This window comes from Columba livia, chromosome Z (genome assembly GCF_036013475.1).
Source record: "Columba livia isolate bColLiv1 breed racing homer chromosome Z, bColLiv1.pat.W.v2, whole genome shotgun sequence".
NCBI lineage: Eukaryota > Metazoa > Chordata > Aves > Columbiformes > Columbidae > Columba > Columba livia.
In genome coordinates, this window is record NC_088642.1 from 78,946,101 (window position 1) to 78,962,078 (window position 15,978).

At 40.5% G+C, this 15,978-nt stretch overlaps 1 protein-coding gene across 3 annotated transcripts in view; it reads right to left on the reverse strand.

Moving 5' to 3' along the window:
• The window catches only part of EDIL3 (EGF like repeats and discoidin domains 3), a 254,738-nt gene extending 248,422 nt beyond the window's left edge, over positions 1-6,316 (reverse strand). For 2 of the 3 annotated variants that reach the window (XM_065046489.1, XM_065046490.1), the window contains exon 1: positions 5,943-6,316. In XM_065046489.1, coding sequence (XP_064902561.1) covers positions 5,943-6,009 — 67 coding nt within the window. In that variant the 5' untranslated portion in view covers positions 6,010-6,316. The remainder of the gene's footprint in view (positions 1-5,942) is intronic. The other variant, XM_065046488.1, reaches the window with a different exon arrangement.
• Between the last annotated feature and the right edge of the window lie 9,662 nt (positions 6,317-15,978).

A 15,978-nucleotide genomic window follows, 5' to 3' on the forward strand; every position in this document is an offset into this window, starting at 1 on the left:
CCACTCAATAGTCAACTTGAACCCGTGTTGTCCATGCCCCAGGTGAGCAAGCTAAACACCGGAGCATGACAGGGAAGACTGATTATTGGTTGAAATGTGCAGAACTGCAGTGTGCTGATCAAGTATATTAAGCTGGTAAATTTCTCAGTAGCTTTAACCAAGAGTCACCACTGATGCAGACACCGCAGGCTGGACAGGTTACACCTCCAGATCTCCGGGGTCACCACACCAAAACTCCCACCTCCTCCCACGAAGGACAACAGTGCCCAGCTCCCCTCCCTGTTCCATGGGTGGCCTCCAAGGTCACACATGACCCACAAAACTGAAGCAGTTGCTCATTTTTTTGCTTTTGACCTTCAGTTTTCCATTAGGATGTGCAAAGCTCCTGCCCAGGCTCCACGGAAGGAGAGCAAATCTTCTTGAGCCTGTTTATTCACCTGCTGCTCCTCCCTGCTGTCATCTGCAAGCTTTAGTTTACTGCTTTAAATATTATGGTTAAAATCCTTACTCCTAAAACTGAAAATTTGATGTTCTGCTGCCACGAGTGGTATAGTTAAGATACTCCAGGATTCTCCATTTGAATGGCATAGACGAGTGAATACTTACTTCTGTATTTTCAAGCAACTTTGGCAAACTTATAGTCACAAAAAGCTTTTGCTACATGTTGCCCCTTATTAAAAAATTGGGGGGGATAGAGTGAGGAATACTATTCAGAGTCTCAAAAAACAGCCTTAGACATTCACTGCTTTCATTGAATATAACAAATTTTGACTTGAAAAATAGAGATCTGGATCCTGAGTTCACGGAACAACCAAGTCTTATCTAACATTACCCAAACTTTTAGAAAGTAGCAGACCAGATGTGTGGCACATAAGTGAACGTAATTCTTCTGCACACTATCTCAAGTGTGGATATATCCACAATATAGTTTGCATGTATATAACCACTACATAATACGTAAAATTAAGTTGTTTTCATGTGTGTTTCATATGATAACGCATTCACTCACAGACCCCATACTGTAATTATTATCTAGATTAGCTAGACACTTTGTTAGATAATCATGGTCTGTTTCATTTCTCAGCTTTTAAAACTTAAAATAGAAGAACACCCCCACTGTGATGAAAGGTAAGACAGCTTGCTGATGAAAGACAAAAAATACCACACAAACAAACAGAAAAACCCTCTAAGTATATTTCCACAACAGCAAGACTGAGATTTGATAAAATCCCAGACCATGAAGACATGCACAAAATTCTGCACCTCCAAATCTCTGAGACACTTCAGCTGCTAGCTCAGCTCCTGCATTTGGTAATATCCAGCATACAGGTCCACAGATGCAGTTATTGTTTTTGAACAGGTCCACGCTCTGGTTCTGCAACACTGATGGCACAAAAGCTGCTTTACCCCTTACACACCATGTGTTAGAAAATTATCCATACTCTTCTGTCACCACACACAGTGAGCATCTCTCCCTCTAAGGTAAGATCTTGCACAATCTAAGTTTCATATAAAGAAGGAAGTCTAGATCCATAATCACTTATTCCTCAAGCTGATGTAACACACTGAATTTAGGCTGATGTTGGCTCTCCCCCTACTTCCTCCCTTTAAATGGAAAATGTATGTAGGTCCTTCAATGTGAGACAACATCTTCCAGGGTTTTTAAATATGCAAATGTTAAGGTTCTTACAACCACTATTTGTGTTTGAGTCTTTTAACTCATCTTTTATTTTCTGGTGTACCATCTGACTAAGAAAAAGTAAACTCATATTTTCACCATGAACCTTTTTTGAAAGTTGAAATAGATTAACATTGTTTTGATGTTCAGCCTGTATTCTTTCAAACTGAAGGTAGCTAAGCTTCAAGTATGCTAAAAAGCCCAATATCATTTATTACAAGTGATGATTACAATGCTGATCATCCTCTTAAGTTTTCAGAAATACTCCTGGATCTGTGGCTTACATAAGTTTGAATTGTGTAAAAACCTAAAAAAAAAAAAAAAAAAAAGTAACATGCTAACATCTATGTGCCTCACTATAAATTTGAGAATACCACAGATTTATTTCTGACTCTTTGCTGCCTCTCCAGATATCTTTGTTTAAGTTGAAGGGATATCAGGCTGTGAGTTTGTTACTGCTGCTGTATGGACATGTGCTGTATAAACAGCTAATTCAAGGCATAAAAATCAATCTCTGAACAAAAAGAGATTGTCTTTTGAAATAACTTCCAAAGTGGATAATTTCTTTGATTTTCAACTGGATGGTAATTGGAAAAATGTGTAGGAGGGAAGATAAGACAGTGCCCCTTTTCACTATTCTATTGTCGATACACAACCTTGTATGAAGTATATCCTTTGAACAAAGACATAAAGGATAATGACATAAAGGGCACTGAAAGTCGGGCACTTAAAAAACCCAAAAAATACCACCAGAACTATTAATTCAAGTTATAACAATGCATGGCTCGACATTAAATTCTGTCCTAGGCTGACCAAACACGTACAGGATGCAATAGTATATCTGCTACATGCTTTCTGGAGGCTATATGAACAGTCATGGAAAATCAATTTGAATACAAATGTAATTTGTTAAAAGAACAGTGAAAATCATTATGCAGGGTCACACTGTCAGCAGTTTGTACAGAAGCAGATGCCGCCCAAAGATGCAAAAGCATTTGGTAAAACAGAAGAACCTTGGTCATTAAAAGTGCCTATGATATTTTCAGTCTTTTGGTATAGTTACATGAGAACAAAGCTACAGTTTACCTCTCTTGTTTCTCAGTGCTTTTACCCCTTGCAGCTCATTCCAGCTGCAGAAAGAGGCTTTGTAGAAACTTCTAAGCCTCAGAAAGAGTGAAGGTTCCCACTGTAATGGAGAAAAATCAACATCTTTGAAACAGTTCCTTGAAAGTTCAAAAATATTTAGGCTCAGGCTCACAGGACACAGTCATAAAAAAACTAGATTTGCCTGGTTTTGGTAATGCAAATACCATTTTTAGGCAAACTATACATAAAAACTGAGCAACAAGCTAAGTGCAAAAGTGTGATATGGTTAAAGGGTAAGTTCACAATAAAGACAATGCAAATGGTAAATCTTCAGAAGATCCTGTTGCAAAGACATTTAAAACATAGACATGGAATATACTGCTAGGAACTTACAGTACCATTAGTGCAGCTGATCAGCTTACCCCATTCCATGAGGTAAACAGGGGGCTAAAATGGCCACCAGTTTTAATTTGTATTTTCCTTTAATTTGATCCCAATCTTCACTGGCTATTATGAGAAGTATTAACTTATTTGTTGTTAAAAAAGTACACAGTGGGACTCAGAAACCTATATTAAATGTCTTATAGCCTCTGTACTCACTCTTGTAGTTACTCTCTGCCCACTACAAGGCAGAACATCAGATTGGCTCGCTTTCAAATTTGACCAAGGAACAGTAACAACAGCAAATGTAAAACCTTAGAACTGTTTTGAAATATGCATAAAAGGACATTCCTTATTAAAAATGCATCTGCATCTTTCTTGCAAACTAAGAAGAAGTGACTGCACCCTTGAAGCCTAATTTCATCATATACATGCATATAAACACGTGTCTGGAGACCAGACTCCTGTTACGGTGCATGAGATTGCAAATTTATCAGACTGGACATAAAGAAGAAAATTCCTGTTTTATATTGGGATGACTACTTCATCATCATCATCATCATCATCATCTCTCAATCTTTCTCCCCCTTCTCTTGCCCTTTTTCTTTCAGAATAAAAAAAAAAACAAAACCCAAACAGCTTGCTGATATACTACATATGTTTTCCAAATGCAAAAAGCAAGAGAGGTTTTTAAGATATGGTGAATGAATGGGATTTTGATCTCCGTCATTACTTTTCAGAGGTCCAGTAAAAAAACAGTTGGCATCTTTCTTTAATAGTAGACTTGAAATGCAGGTTGGTAATGAACTTAATGGTTGGTAATGACTTAACTTTGATATGCAGTTGGAATTTACCCCAAAAGACAGGGAAGAACTGGATACTGCAGAGATGACGCTGCCATAGGTTTTCATTATACACCATTATGCAAATAGACTAATCAGCAAGTAATGTTCAAACAATGCACAAAAAAGTTTTGTACTGTTCAAAACCTGGTCTCTGAAGAGTTCCAGTTACTTAGAGTCATCATAACTTTGAAAGCAAAATTAACGCAGTATATCAGACCTGTCAAACAGCATTTTATTCTTGTTTCAGAAAAAAAAAAAATAACTGACTATAATTTTCTTCTCTTTCATGTTGAAAGCCAAGGACAAACCTTTAACTGAGCTATTACAGCTTATACAATCATTGAGTAAATGTATTTTTTTTCCTTTCTATTTCACTTTTACAAGAAATATCTATGAAGTTCTCTCTGTTCTGAAGTTCCTTAAAAACATGGCAAGACCATAGACTTGAATGAAAAAATGTTTCAGATGTGAGCTATCAGAAGTCCTACAGAAGCACAATGCTAAGTATTTAAGACAAGTCCAGACTTTGTGGCAGATATTATCTTTTGCTCAAAAGACTTTGTGCACAAACCACAGGTACAAGGACATATTGCATAAGCTATCACATGCTTGCTGCAACTGTGTGGATGTTACTGGATTTTGAGAATCCACGGTGCTGAATAATTTAAGATCTAATAAAATATTCAATTTTACTGATACAATGGTTTCATTTGAAAATAAAAAACGTGAATAATGACAAGAACAGGTCTAAAAGTCAATGGAAACATTCTGTTACTCATTAGGATAACAGTTCCACTAAGCTTCTGGAAGATACAACTAGGACGATGGGAAGGTCTCCAACCCCGAGAGACGCCCCCCAGGCCGGCAGGGGGGACAGGAACAGCCTCGGCACAAGGGCACGTTTGGAGTTCGCAGAGGGCAAAAAGGCTCTGCCCGGGGGGTGAAAGCCCCCACAGGGGACGGGGATTTCGTGCTGCGGGGAGAGGGGGTGTTGGCGGCGCGGACCCACAGCTGTCCCGGGGGCTGAGCCCCTTCCCCGACGGCGCTGCGGCTGCCTCGGCGGGGAGGGAGCACCGGGCGGCACCGGGACCTTCCCCCCAGGGCAGCCCGGCCGCCCCCGGCCCCTTCGCCTGCACAAACGCTGCTGCTGTAGAATCGGTCTTCCCCCCCTCCCACTACATCACGACGTTCAGCTCTCTGCAAGATGAGCGCCGGCAACTTTTTTAATGCGAGGAAGAAAAACCTATCTTGCCTGCGCTAAATGATTATTCTAAATAATAATAAAGAGAACTCCAAGAGCTCTAAAGTTATTTTTCTGGGGCAGGGTTGTACGTTTTTTTTCTTTTTTTTCTTTTTTTTTTTTTTTTTTTAAGGGGGCGCGTGGCATGAGACACAAGGAAGGCGCCGTTGGTGTTTTGGATGGAGATGCCCTAGTTAGAGGGAGGCAGGAAAAGGGTCGCCTGACAAGAGCCGTTCACGGCTGCCGAGATGTTATAGCCCCCGAACATGTTTGCAAACTGTTCAACGGTTTGCTGGAGCTGGATCTCTGGCTGTGAGCTAACAGCCTTCAGATTAAAATGAAGACCGCTGATTGGGGTGGGTGGGGGGGCAGAAAGAGATGTGGACAGCTCTGCGGATATTATTAAATCTTCTCAGCCGCTTATCTGGATTACATTTAAGATCTCACGGCATTTCTTTCCCCTCTAATTAGGTGTAGTTTCAAAACAGAATGTGTCTGAGGATGGATCTTTCGTCGGCTTCTATTTAAAATGTAAAGATAAGTTGTTGGGTTTTTTTCATGAAAACAAAAAAGCAAGCCCAGACAGAGGCATCCAGCTGGGATCCGCCCGCCGGTCGCGCCTCCCCGGTCCCCCGCGCACTTCGGCTCCGACTTTGTGAGAGCTCCCGCACGACCGCGACCCCCCGGTCCCCGCCGGTCCCCGTCCCCTCACCTCGGGCGAGGCGCGGCGCCACCAGGCTCCCGCAAAGCGCCAGCCAGGCCACCACCGCGCGGCTCATCCTCCTCTTCCTCCCGCGGCCGCGCCGCCTCTGCTGAAGGAAAGAGGCGGCGGGCGGTGGCGGCGCCTCCGCCCGGCGATGCGATGCGATGTGATGCGAAAGGTCCCTCCCGAAGCGGCGCGGCCCCCCCGGCCGAGCGCAGCCCCCGCCGCGGCTCCCGCTGCCGCCGCCCTAGCAGCGGCGAGAAGGCTGCCCCGCCGCCCGCCGGCTCTGCGCGCCCGCCAGGTGCCGCCGCGCCTCCAGCATGGCCCGGCCGGCCGCCTCCGTGCGTCCCGCTGCCGCCGCCTCCTCCTCCTCCTCTTCCTCCTCCTCCTGCGCTCCGAGCGGCTCCTTCTTGGGGGAGGCGCAGACGGTGCTGCCCGACACACCCCGGCACCTGCTCCGCCCCCCGGGCCGCGCCGCCGCGTGGGATGCGGGGGTCGGCGCGGTGGTGGTGGTGGTGTGAAATGATGTACAACGCGGAGGGTGGGAGGCAGGAGGGCAGCGAGGCAGGCGCTGGCTTTTGCCAGCCTTTCCCCCGACACCCGCTCCCTGCCCTTTGGCCCCCTTGTCCCGTTTGCGGGGACCGCGGGTCTCAGGAGCGGACTCAGGAATGCACCCCAAGCCAGCCGCTCCCTTAGTATGCCGCGGTTTAGCCGTTGGCCCTGTGGCCCTCTTCTATTCGGGAATAGAATTAGCAGGCTGACATGGTTCACAGAGGTAGTTTTGCCCTCCGAAAACTTTTATCTTGTAGGTGTTGCCTAAGCCTTGCACTTTGCTGAATGTTGCTTCAGCAGCCGATTTAAAATCCTTTTTGAACATCCAGATGAGGAATTTACACAAAATACTAATGTCCATTCTTCCACCTCCATCCCCAGGTAAGATGTCATCCTGCCCGTGACTGAAAGGCAATCACAGCAAGAACGAAAGACTTGGTGAAATTTCAGAAGTAGTCCAAGGTGGAGGTTGAGAAGGTCCAGTGTCAGTCTACTGCTTGCATTTTTTTCCCCACCTGCAAATATACAGCTACTAGAGTGAAATAAGTACTAATTGCCCAGTGGGAGTCAAAAAGCTCTTCAGATATTTTACATCGGTAATTTGCATCCCCTCTACATGGCCTCGTAGTAAAAGAGCCTTTATTAATATTATATTAAATGTTAATGCAATTGCTGAGTGAGAAGAATGCACTTAATAGCATTAGGCTGTTGAGAAGCATTTCTATAGATACAACCTGAATGTCCGGGCTGGCTGCATGACAGCAAGGAGAGATACCATGAAATTAAAAGTGGAAACGACCCATTAAGCAGTCTAATCTGTGGCTACTTTGGCTAGCATCTCACCATAGTTTCCAGCATTTCATTTTACAAACCCTTTGTCTACTATTAAGTGCCTGTAAGTGGCAGAGTGACAGCACTTTCCTAAAGCTCTAGTTTTACATCTGAGCTTGGAATTAATCACGTTTTCCTCTGACATTGGAAGTATTTTACTTTCATCACATTACATTGTCAGGAAATAATTAAAAGTTTGAGGTGGGGTTTTTTCTTGCATTGGTTAAGCTATGAAATTACCAGAAGTAACATGCCCTGATAAAGACCATTTTACACCCAGAATCCCAGAGCATCTTCTGCTTACATACAAGGCACAAGTGTACACAAAAAGCACACGCTTCACCCATCGTGGAGGCTCAAACGTCTCTGGTGGCACTAAGCAAAATTATCCAGCAGGTTAGGACAGATAAAGAAAAAAAAGTTCCCCTACACTAATGAAGCCCATGCTAGCAGAGAAGATAATTCACCACGGGCTTTATTCCAACGTATCTCTCTGGACATGCGGTAGCTGGTAGCATTCACTAAAACTTTCACTGTCTTCACTATGATGTGTGCTTGCGTAATTCAGCTGACAGCACTTGCATGGGCTGCAGCCATTCCTTCGTTTTGCTGCACAGACATACTCTGCAACTGCATCAGTACTTCTGCGGTAACTTGGATTTTACACATCAGTTTCCATGCTAGAGATCTCCCTGAAGAACTAGCCTCTGGAAAGAAAATACTTCTATTTCTCCTTGAGTGTTGCTTTACTATCAACATAGAGGTAGTGGAAATTTAGGAAGCCTTAACAAAGCTTCTGATATTAATGCATCATTTCTCCATGACGGTACTAATTTTACTGCTTATCTCTGTTTTACAACCAAGAATCCAGCTGTCATAATTACAAGGCAAGCTGCATTTTAGCTGCTGTGGCAGCCCAGCATGCCTGCACCCCCAAGTGGCAGGCTTGCCTTTTTTTTATTTTTCTTGAGGGAATAATCCCATAATGCAGCACCTTTATTTCCCCAATTAGGATAAATCTAAAGGGCCTGACTACATTTGGTACTGGGAAGACTTTTTCCACTGAGAGCCTGTGACTAGCAGCTGATTAAAATGACACAGAAATAGCTTCTTCAAAGCCAGACATTGTTTATTCAGCCAAAAGGGATGAAACAACAAAAGGCTTTTATGTTTCCTTCTTACCTAAAGTGCAATGCCTTTCTGTTTTCAGATTCTGAATAAGTTTTATTCAACAAGATCTGTCCCCCACTTCAGAGTAATCAGACTGTCTCTCCAGTTTTCTTGCTGCTCCTCTCTGCTGGGGTCCTCTTCAAGTGCTGCTTCCCCCTGCTTGGTCCCCTGTGTTTTGGGAAGGACCCTGACTGAGGGATGCTGTAGGAGCACCCAGCACCTTCCTTCTAGCCCAATTATTTTTCTTAGCACAGAGCAATGCAATCCCCCGCTCCAGCTTGGTGCTGTGAGAATGGTTCTGAGGTACAGGCTCTTCCTTCCTCCCAGCCTAAATGTAGTGACTATTTGCTTCTAGGTTTTCTTAAAACATATTTTCTGGTATGTGTAAGCAAATCCTATTTACTGTGCTAGCCTTGAGTTTTACTGATGTCTCGCCCTGCTTTGGTACTGTGGGCCCACAATTCTTCAGTGCTTCATCATCAGGGATTGTTGTGGTCACATCACATCACAGGGCTTATGGCCTACAGTGACCCATCCCTGGCCTGACCTTGTTAGTGAAGGGGCTGATCTGGTGTCCTTTGTTGTCTTCTAAAGTTCAGAAATCGTGGATTTTTGCCACTTGTTGTTTATAACTTTCTGAAGCAACTGCCTCACTTGATGGTGGGAAGAACTGCCTTCTGACTCTGCTACGATTTATGAGTACTACAAGTATGTAAACATAATATTCATACGGGAAACCCCAGAACTCAAGACGTCTTGAAGGTTCTCGTTCCCTTATTTGTTTACATATCTGCAAATCCTTAATGACCTCTCAGCAGTGAAGGAACTTCACTTAAATATGAATGGGATGGGACTGGAATGGCACAAGTCATTGCAGCTCAAGCTGACATTCTCACCTTTTATATGTGTTTTAATATTTATGTACTGCATATAAATATTATATTTTTATGTTTGCATTTTGATACTTAACTGTAACGGAAAATTCTTTCCATCATGTGTACTCATGACGTGCTTCATGTTCTCAAATCTAGTACTGAAATTGGCTCAAGAGCTCCCAGATCTTAATCCTGTCTTCCTTTTACTGACATCCATTGCATGAACAGTAAACATAAAGACCCCTTTTCATTTTCCAAACTGTTTCCACACTTCAGGATAATTTCTGCTTAATTTTATTTAAGTGCACTCTAATATCCAACTATTTATTTTATTTGTTTACTAATCACTCGGGGTCAAGAACTCTTTTGCATCCACTCTTTTTAACTTCTTCCATCTAAATGATCAACATTTTTCACTAGGACTTTCTGTCTAATGGGATTACCAGATAAGGAGTGTGGAAACTGTTTCCATCTGCAACATCCCATGCTTAGGCTAGAAAGCCCTGTTGATCTTCTGGAATGGAAGGCATAGAGCTGAGAGACAGGTCAACTGCTACTTTTTAAAGGGAAAACGCAACATTTTTAGTTTCTCTGGTGCTGAGCAAGAGTTATTCCACAAGTGTCCACAAGAAGTGTCCCCATGTTTTCCTTAATTTTGCTTTCATTAGCATCTTATTTTTAATCATCTTTTGTCTCCATTATTTCCTACATTACCTCAAATGTTCAAATTAACCCTTTGAAGTCGTGTAGTGCACCAAATGGAAAAAAAAGTGCTAATAGAAACATAGGCAGCCATGTCATTTGTCACATTGCTCTTAGATAAAAAGCCATCAGTAAAGAAACAACAACAAAACAATGCACAAAATGAACAGATTTTTAGCATAAGAATTAGATGTTTAATGTTTATTAGTAATGTGTTTAATAGTAGTATGCTTAATGTTTAGTAGTAGTGACACAAAGTCTAATACTTGTTACACAAATGGTGAACCGAGTAACTCCAATCTGTGCTGCATAGTAAAAGAGTAGGAGCTTATCCTTACTATTCACCAACCTCTTGCCAGTTTTAGAAGTCATCTAGTAAACGTTAATGTAACCTGTCAATTACCTTGTAACACCTTTAGGGTATCTTGGATACCAGGTTCGTTTCAGAGATTAGCTTTATCACTGGTTCCCATCAAAGCACTGGCCAGATTTGAGCCTTCTTAAAGTGAGAAATCAGGACAAGCTCAGAGCTCAAGGTGTACAGGCAGAGATTGTATTGCCACCTGAGTTACAATTAGGGCTATAAAAAGCCACTGCTGCACACAAGCAGTAGAACTTGCCATGTTTTCTAATCACACGTGCTTTGTTCATCAGGGATTTGTCATACACCATTCACCATAACCAGCAACTCTTATTCTGCAAGTCATCGACGTGTATTTGCCTCAGAGAAAGAAAAAGATACTACATCTGTCAATCACCATCACAGCATCACTGCTAGAATTATTCTTTTGGTTGACACTGACTCTGAGAAAGCAAACAATTGATTCTTTTATTCTCTTCCCTATCAGACCATGATTCCCCACTTCTTGAACATGCAAGGTTTCCAGTTAAGTCAATGTGGGGTTTTGTTTCATAAAGCATGGAAGATCCTGCTTCCCTCAAGCCTCTCTGGTTCAAAAGAAGTGTCATGTAATGCTGCATCACAGAAAAGGGAGAGAAATGGCTGTTCAACACAGGAAACACTCAAACTCAATACAAAACAAACAAACAAACAAAACTAAACAAAAAACCCACAACTTTTACTTTCTTCCGTAATATGGATTATTTTCATTTTGTGTTTTGTTTGTTTTGTTTGTTTGTATTTTTGTTTTGTTTTACTTCATAGGAAAGAGGCAACAAAATCAGTGCCATGATTGGTTTTGATTTCCTTTCTTTTATCTGGGAAATAAGTCTTTACTATCTATAGAGGACAGATATTTAAGAATCCTGTACAATGACTAAATGTCTGGTTTAAAATTAATCCTTTGCTACCCATAATATGAACATGTAATGGGCTCAAGAACATAAAAGAGTGCATAGGCTAAGGTATGAGAGGAACTGCTGAAATGAAGTATTCCTACATTTTGTTCTGCATATCATTTGAGCGCCGTTGAAGCTGTGGAACTTGATACTAATTAACTTCAGTTGAAATTTTTCCCTACCCACTAGTGGAAGGAAGAAAGTTATCAATTTGCATTTACGGTAATGGTGAAGGGTGGTTCTTTAGGCAGCAGTGATACCTGTGTAGAGGCTGAGTACTAACATACTTGTCCATCACCAACACGACACGGTTCCTCTACTTTTTACATAGGGAGGTCTCAGTTAAACATTAGTGTCTCTCCTCTGCTTTGCTGATGTTAAGGTGACAAGACAATGATGCACCCCTGTGAAGTGTCGCTCTCAGGAAACTGCACATACCCTGTTCCCCAAAAATAAGACCTAGCCCAAAAATAAATCTTAACATGATTTTTCAGGATTTTTGAGGATGCTCAAAATATAAGCCCTACTCCAAAAATAGACCCTAGTTACAGTTCATTTAAAAAAAGTCAATTTAAATAGTGTCCAGGCAACTATACATGTAAAAATATAAGCATCTTTTTTGAGCAAAAATTAATATAAGACCCTGTGTTATTTTTGGGGAAACAGGATATTTGGTCTTCTGATATGGGTACAAACCAGTTTCTGCTCCAGACCCTGCACCAAGAGGTGAGATTGCTGTGAGATTGCTGTTCTCTGGTGAGCACAAGTCCCAGAAGACTATGAGGTACCTTCAGTTCTTGAGAGGATGTGAGTCCAGGAGACTGCTTAACCCCACACTTTGTCAACTTCTATAGTTTATAAAATGCTTTTGCACTCGATAGTGGAAGGAGTCTTATTGGGATCTCAGATATTATGTTTCTGAGCCCTTCAGGGCCTGCATCCTGCTTCCAGCTGCAAACAAGTGTACTTAAAGGAAATCAGTGAGTGGAAGAGGGACTACCTGACTGAACAGACTCCAGTTCCTTACAAAATCAGGTTAACACACACATTTCTCCTTTTAGCGTTTGTGTCTCTCTCTACTGCTGCATGATTCCTATTCTCTCCGCTTGTGCGCTGGCTCTTGCACTAATAAAAATTGTTCTGCCCTGCTTGTTTGTTGTCCCTTTATAGCAAAGTTAAATCAAGATTGTTAGTGGGAACATTAAGTCACTATCAAACACATGTATCGTTCTAAACAGCTGTTTAGAGAAAAGAGAGCAACAGCTCTTTGAAATCTCTAGCTAGGTTTGCCTTTCCTCTCACCCCGCAATACTGGGACCTAGTAGCACCCTGAATCATTGCAGAAACATCCATAAAGTGTAACCCAGTGAGACAGGTATGTAGAATCTAGAAGGATTCATTCTCATGCAATATATGTTGCAGGCTTTGAAATCTGTGTTCCTTGGTGTTGCTACCACTTGATCAAATAAAGCTGAAGCTGAATTTGTACAAAACACACAAGGGCTGTGGTAGTTGAAAGCTGATAGCATTCCAAATATAGCTTTTTAGAGGCAAATCTGAAGTTTCTACTTTAGAGTCTGTAATGACCGAGGTGTTGGTTTGGTTTCATTTTGTTTTGGTCTGTTTTGCTTTGTTTTATTTTTTCTTCAGTGCTACATAAATGCTGGAGTTGCAATTTTGCAAAGTTAAATGTGTTACCCCAAGGTCTGCATCCTACTGTTATTTATAATAGAATTCCAATGACAATACCACGAGTGAACTTGGTGAAAGAGTTTATGTCAGATACCTACAAAGGATATTTTTCACCTTAGCCAGGATATGTTTTAACCATTTAAGTTGTAAGTAGTTCTTGTAGTGTTTGAGGCTGCTTTTCCCTAAATGTGTTGTTACAGATTGTTCCAATAAATAAAAAGAATTTGTTCTTTTTTTTTTTCTTTTTGGTTTTGTTTTTTGTTCTTTTTTATTATTTTTTTTATTTTATTCTGAGTGATAAGAAGAGATTTGGAATATAATTTTAAAAATTCTTTTGTCTTACTTGCAGCACTTATATTGCACAATTAGTTTTAACAGCTCATTCGCGCTGAATTTCAGAACCCAGGGGAAGAACCATTAAATCACAATAAAGTATTTAATGGAGTTGTGCCATCTGCATTTCAGAGACTTAACTGCAAACTGAGCCAAAGATCTTTGATGTCAAAAAAAAGAGAACATTATTGGAGCCAGGAGACTTTTTACACCTGGTCTCTCATGGTAGAATGCATTTCAAATCAACATTACATACACTTAATAGATTTCAATTATTGGTTTCGTGTGAAACAAGAAGACAAATAACCAAAACTTTTTATTTCATCTTCTGATAGCTGCCAACCTACCAGGACTTTTTGTGAATCATTCAGGTTGGAATTTGAGAATGCGACAGATTTTAGGAATACTTTTATACCACTGCAGTGAACTGACAGAGCCATCTTTTCCTTGTCATATAAAATTATTTTAAAGTGTTCTTGGTTTTATGTGAGATTTTTTTGGTGTGTTTTTGTGTTTTTGTTTGTTTGTTTTATTTAATAGATCAAGGTATGTGTGTTAGAAATTGATACTGATCACATGCAAAAGAAAAACAAAACAAAACAAAACAAACAAAAAACCCCCCCAAAAACCAAAACCAACAAAAAAAAAGTCAAGGAAGGGAGGTGTACTAGTTCCAGTCAAATTTCTGAAAAGTAATGTTTTTCATGACTGGTGGAGCATATTTGTGCATGTTGGAAAATGGCATACTCACCTAAAGGAAACACAAGATCCTGTTTTTTTTTCAGATTGTTAGCGGTAGAGTCGCCAGAAAACTTGCCTGACACAAGATGCTGTGATTCCTACCCATACTCTGATCCAGGCAACACAGCTGCTTCATCTGGCTTTCTGGTATATCAATTAAGTATCTTGACTATTTTCTCCCCTTCAGGGACTCCACTTTTCCGATGAGTACTCTGGTTCTCATAATAATTTTGAGAAATCTTTTTCTTTGTCTCATTTGATTTTATCTCTATTGATAGTCAAAACTTATTTTCCAGACAGCTCTTGCAGAGGTTGGGGTTGAGGCTGCACCGTATTTGAGGCTGCACTGTATTTGAGGCTGTGCCAAGGTGCAGCAACAACAGCCCCTTCCCTGGAGGATTCCCAGTTTAAGATTACAGCCAAAACCATGAAGTACGGGAGAGAAACAAAGTGAATGGCAAAAGAATAAGTAAATGAAAGTTTTATGACAAAATAAGATCTGTCCTTGCCATTATTTTTATATTTGGGGTATTAATTTTATTGGATGTGAGTCTCAGGAAAGAAATAATTCAAAGATGACCTGGATTGTCCAAGGTAAAAGCTCCTTCAGCCCTATGTCTGACATCTGTATCCTCATGAAATCCACTTCAGGATTGTGCAGGTCCCAGAGCACTAGCAATGTCATTTCTTTTGAGTTCAAAATCAGGACACCTCTCCCTGGAGCAGGAGGTTGGTGCAGTACCGTTTTACCCCACTATCAGTCAATTTTAATAATACTAAAAGCAATAACAATAGTAATATTTAATAATAATATTTCCTTTAATGAAAATAAAGAGAATCTCAGAAAGCAAGGATATACTTAAATATAGGCACCTAGAACAAACAATGCTTATGACATGACTGGATGGGCACACTGAACATATTATTCAACAGAATTTATAATGCATTATGACTAAAAGTTTCTAATATTATGGATTAATCTTGATAACATCGAAGTATATAAATATTTCGCATAAAAGTTTTCTTTCTTCTGAAGTTTTTATATATAGCACTGTACGTACTTCTCATAGATATCCCGAAGTGCTTCCAGAGTGGTGGTTTTGTCACATCAAAACTTCATTTAATGTTTGTAATTGTGAGTTTTTTATCTTAAGAAAGAACACTTTAAAGGGCAATTTGCAGCCCCTGTTTTACTCAAACTGGAAAAGCTTCGTGTTTAGGAGAATTCCTTACACAAGAACATGAAAGCAAAGTGTATGATAAAAGTTATTTCTGTGGTATTCAAGAATTAGAATTTTCAGAAAGGTAGATTTCTTTCAAGTCCTCTGGTTCCAATTGGCTAAATAGCAAAGATTAATTACTGCTATAAAATTCACTTATAAAATATGTATGGGTATAATATGGAGGCATAGTATTTGTCAAGTTATTTTTTAATATGAGCAGCCAAATATTTTAGCATCTAGCAAATTAAGGTGGGTCTTACAAATCTCATATACTCACTCATCAAAGATGTAATAGAGTCTAACATCTGTTCAACAGTAAGGTTTTGTCTCTTTGGCAATCAAATAGCCAATACTGCAGCACTGCAAAGATAGAGAGGAAGAATATTAAATCTCAAAATCCTTCTTTTCATGATGGGGAGAGGAGAGAAAAAAAAAGGCAGGAACTGAATAAAAATATCATAGACAGACTTTACAAAAGCATTTTGATAATTAACCTTTGTCAAGTTGATGGTTAAAAATCCAGCTTTTCAACCATGTATCTGCGTTCAGGCGAGAATGACCCATTTACACAAAACGATTTATCTAGCCTAGGCAAGGTTTAAATAAGTTTTTACAGTCCTCAGATTA